Consider the following 4,324-nt stretch of genomic DNA (forward strand, 5'->3'; position numbering starts at 1 on the left):
TGTAAAAATTAGCTGATTTTTAAGGCCCATGCAAGGTAATTGAAATAGACTTCATTTCTTTTAAATGTGCACACCATTCATTTTATTTTTAGATTCGCCATTGCGAGCAGCTACCAGTTAACGATTTTCTTAACAATGATGATTAGTATATATGTTACTAAAGAGCCACAAAGTTGAGATGACTGTGCTGTGTGTGAAAAAAAAATATGAATCGGGTAAATTCGTGGCACGAAAAAGCCGCAATATTAAAATGCAAGATTGATCCTAATACCAATTAAATGAATGGTTGTCTCAATACAGCCTTAAATAAATATATTAAAACAAGTTTCATTATCAAAATATATATTAAAAAGTTCCCTTTCTTCCTCAAATTTGAGCAGGCACCTATGCTTCTCCAAAGATTATTTCGCCTCTTCTCGCCCATGGCGGCTCCTCTTCCCACAGACATTGTCGCAGCCCTGTTCACCCCCTCGGTCATGCGCATGCATCCCGCTGATGTCTGGCCGCCGAGTACATAAATTCATAAATAAATTAAACGAGACGGATCCGATGATCTCCTCAAGAGCGTGCTTTTAAAATGCAGGCTGCCGCGAACCAATTTGTGATTGGATAGTTAGAAGGTCGGCGATAACCCCAGCCGACCTGAGTCCATGTCCCAAACTTAACATTGCTGCTCACATTTTTCTGAATTTATTTCAGGCTTTCGTCAATCTCAACATACTATGTCGGCTCAGTCTCTCGGAGGTGTTTATAGGGTAGGGTATACGTGAATGTGTTCACGGAGGTGTGAGTGCTCGTTTATGTGAGCAACTTCGACAGTGTTGTGTTAAAAAAAATGCAAGCTGCCTCTCTCCCCGCCATTTTTTATATAATTATTAATCCGGTATGTGTATGGTAATTGAGCAAGTTGACCCCGTCTTAGGAAATGCAAGGTCCCTCGGTCACCAGGCCGACCGATCTTTTTTTGTTTCAGACAAAGGGCCGACAGGTCATTTATTTATTGATTTATATATAAGCCGTGGGCGATTGGGCCATTGGTACAGCTCTAGAGCTCCAGATCTGGATCGACTTGTTATCCCCCCGGGGGTCAATGCCTTTGCTTGCTGAGCCTAGGGAATGATTGATCTACAAGACGAGAAGCAACCCCAGTTTTGCTCCTAGCTCCTAGCTAGTAGTAGCTGCTTTCTCCTCCTCCTCCAATCTCCAGGTGAGTAATTAAGATGCAACTAGCTAGCTGCTTTCTTCCGCCCATATTCATATTCATATCCATAATCCATATCTATATGCGAGCTATTGCCTGCTAGAAATCTTCTTGCTCGCATACTCGGAAATGGGCGGATACGAGTTCCAGAGGGCGGAGCTAGATGCACTGGAAGGCGTCCTACGCGATGCAAGCGCGGAGCCAATGAGTCTGACGTTGCCGCTTCTCAGGCACATAACCAATGATTTCTCCCCTGAATCTCAAATTGGTCAAGATAATTCTGCACTGGTTTACCTGGTGCGACGACTAAACTCACATCTCGTTTGATATTAATGATTAAGCAAATCCTATCTCGTTAATTAGTACTCCTCATGTGGTCGATATATAGGGGGTGCTTCCAAGTGGGTGCCGTGTTGCTGTAAAGAAGTTGCAGCTTCATCATTGCTTGGATGATGAAAATGAAGATGCATTTTTAATAGAATATAACAAAATGAAGGATACATTTCAAAATGAAGTTTCTGCTGCAATGAAGCCTTCTCACAAGAACACAGTGCGACTCATAGGCTACTGCCATCACACACAAGAGCAAATTGTCGAATACGAAGGAAAACAAGTTTTCGCAGGGGTCCTAGAAAGATTGATCTGTACGGAGTATGTGCCTGACGGAACCCTTTGTGGACATATCGAAGGTATGATTTCTACGGAAATGGATGGGTACGAGTTCCAAAGGGCAGAGCTAGATGCACTGGAACGCGTCGTACGCGATACAAGTGCGGAGCCAATGAGTCTGACGTTGCCGCTTCTCAGGCACATAACAAATGATTTCTCCGATGAATCTGAAATTGGTAAAGGTGGATTCGCAGTGGTTTACCTGGTACGATTAAACTCATACAGTATGTCGTTAGATATTAAGCAATTCCTATCTCCTCAATTACTAACTTCTTACTGTGGTCGAATATACAGGGGGTGCTTCCAAGTGGGTTACGTATTGCTGTCAAGAAGCTTAGCGAAACTTATTTGAATGATTGTGCATTTCAAAATGAAGTTTTTATCACAATGAAGGCCACTCACAAGAACACAGTGCGATTCATGGGCTACTGTATTCAATCACAAGGTGAACTCGTCGAACACAACGGACAACATGTTTTCGCACAGCTCGCGGAAAGGTTGATCTGTGTGGAATATGCGCCTAAAGGAACCCTTGATGCACATATCGGTAAGATCGATAATACGTCATGCCCACCCTAGTAATAGTTCCCTCTCTATTTTGGTGTTTCTGTTTGTGTGGTTGTTTTTTACTTTGTGCTCACAGAACAAAGATGAGTACCAGTGGAACAAAAAAGTAGACTACAATTTTAGGTCACCTGAAACAAACATGACCAATCGTCATACCAATCATAGTACACAAATTTAGGCAAAATGGACCAAATCATAATAAATATTAAAACATAATTTTTTTTAGAACATAAGGCACAAAATTATAATACTCATGAATCAAAACTTGGCTACAAGTGGAACAAAACTTATGATAAATGCAACAAAATATTAGAGGCTTGTGCAATAAAATTTCGGTGCCCATGGAACAAATCAAAATTCTAGCGGAACAAAAGTATTAACTAAGTAGAACGAGCAAAGTATATCACTTGCAAGAACAAATTGGAACTACTACTGCTGCCACTTCACCACTTCTTGTGCCGACTTTGCCATCCTCACGTGGTACCAATTTCCTTCAGCTTTTGTGTGTGGGAATGAATTCAGATTTCCAAACAAGTGGAGGTTTTTTCTTCCTTCCCCAATATCCCTCGTTCTACCCAGCAATCTATAATGGGGGCGGAGAAGGATAATTACAGGAAGCGTTAGAACAAAAAATTAATGTAATTGGGACAAAACTTAATCAGTAAATGCTCACGTCTGTCTGACTGTCTGAGGATAAACGAAGGCATGAAACAAGGAAAAAGACGAGGATGAACAACTATTGGAATAAAAGCAAAATTAAACTAGCAGAGCAAAGTATATAAAGTTGCAACCAAATCATCAGCGAGCACCTCATCACCGCGCTAGTCTCCCCTCCCGGCGGTAACAACTATTGGTGGCTCACCGGCGTCTATGGCCCCCAGGCGGATGAAGACAAGATGGCTTTCCTTGCCGGTCTACATGACGTCTACGCCTTGGCCCTTGGCTTATTGGTGGCTCCTGAGGCAGACAAAAATAACCCGCACGTGAACCGGCGGATCATGCATCACTTTCAATGCTTCCTTGTCGACGGGAGCTTCATGACATCTCTATGCATGGTAGGCGCTACACATGGTCCAGCGAGTGCGAGATTCCTACTCTTGTCTAGAACAACTGCATCGTCTCCTCCTCCTGGGAGGATGCACATCCCCACTGCATGCTCCAGTGCCTCTATTCGGCTGCTTCGGAGCACTGGCCACTCCTTCTTGATTATGTCCTGTGTACCCATGGGATCAAGCGGTTCCACTTCGAGTGATTTTGGTCGAAGCTTAATGGTTTCCAGCTATTCGTCTCTGAGGCTTGGAACTCCATTGAGCATGACCCTGATCCATTTCGCCACATCATCGTGCGCCTTAAGGCCACCACACGTCATCTCCAGAGCCGGAGCACCAAGTCTATTGGCCAAATCTCGGTGCAGCTTCAGATCGCGTGTGAGCTCATTGCTCGTTTGGACGCCGCTCAGCACTTTCGGCGGCTCTCCACCTCGGAGGCCTGGTTGCGACATAGGTTGAAGGCCGCCTACCTTGGCCTTGCCTTGCTCGAGTGTTCCATCATTCCGCAGCCTCGTACCATAAGCAGAAAAACCGCATCTTCGAGCTCAAGGTGGGTGATAGAGTTGTCTCCACGTCGGAGGCGCTTGCTGCTGCGGGATTTGATCACTTCACCAGTGCCCTTGGGACATCCGAGGACCGCGACTTCTCCATTTCCCTTCGGGATCTACATGCTGGTGCTCGCGATCTCAAGGCCCTTGATGAGCCATTTTTCGAGGCCGAGATTTGGCGCGTTGTCAAGGCTCTACCCTCCGGTAAGGTGCCGGGGCCAGACGACCTCACCCCTGAGTTGCTCATTAGCTGTTGGGATGTCGTGAGGAAGGACATTGTCAACGCCTTC

At 44.8% G+C, this 4,324-nt stretch overlaps 1 protein-coding gene across 1 annotated transcript; it reads left to right on the top strand.

Annotated features, from left to right (window-relative positions):
- Positions 1-1,012: 1,012 nt before the first annotated feature.
- Positions 1,013-2,417, top strand: LOC123176617 (G-type lectin S-receptor-like serine/threonine-protein kinase At4g11900; the record flags this gene model as incomplete). The annotated part of the gene is given in 4 exon segments (XM_044590735.1): positions 1,013-1,207; positions 1,305-1,498; positions 1,590-2,075; positions 2,165-2,417. Coding segments are annotated over 3 exon segments (907 nt in total), but the record flags the coding sequence as incomplete, so codon positions are not given.
- Between the last annotated feature and the right edge of the window lie 1,907 nt (positions 2,418-4,324).

The sequence above is a fragment of the Triticum aestivum genome, unplaced genomic scaffold (genome assembly GCF_018294505.1).
Source record: "Triticum aestivum cultivar Chinese Spring unplaced genomic scaffold, IWGSC CS RefSeq v2.1 scaffold144008, whole genome shotgun sequence".
NCBI lineage: Eukaryota > Viridiplantae > Streptophyta > Magnoliopsida > Poales > Poaceae > Triticum > Triticum aestivum.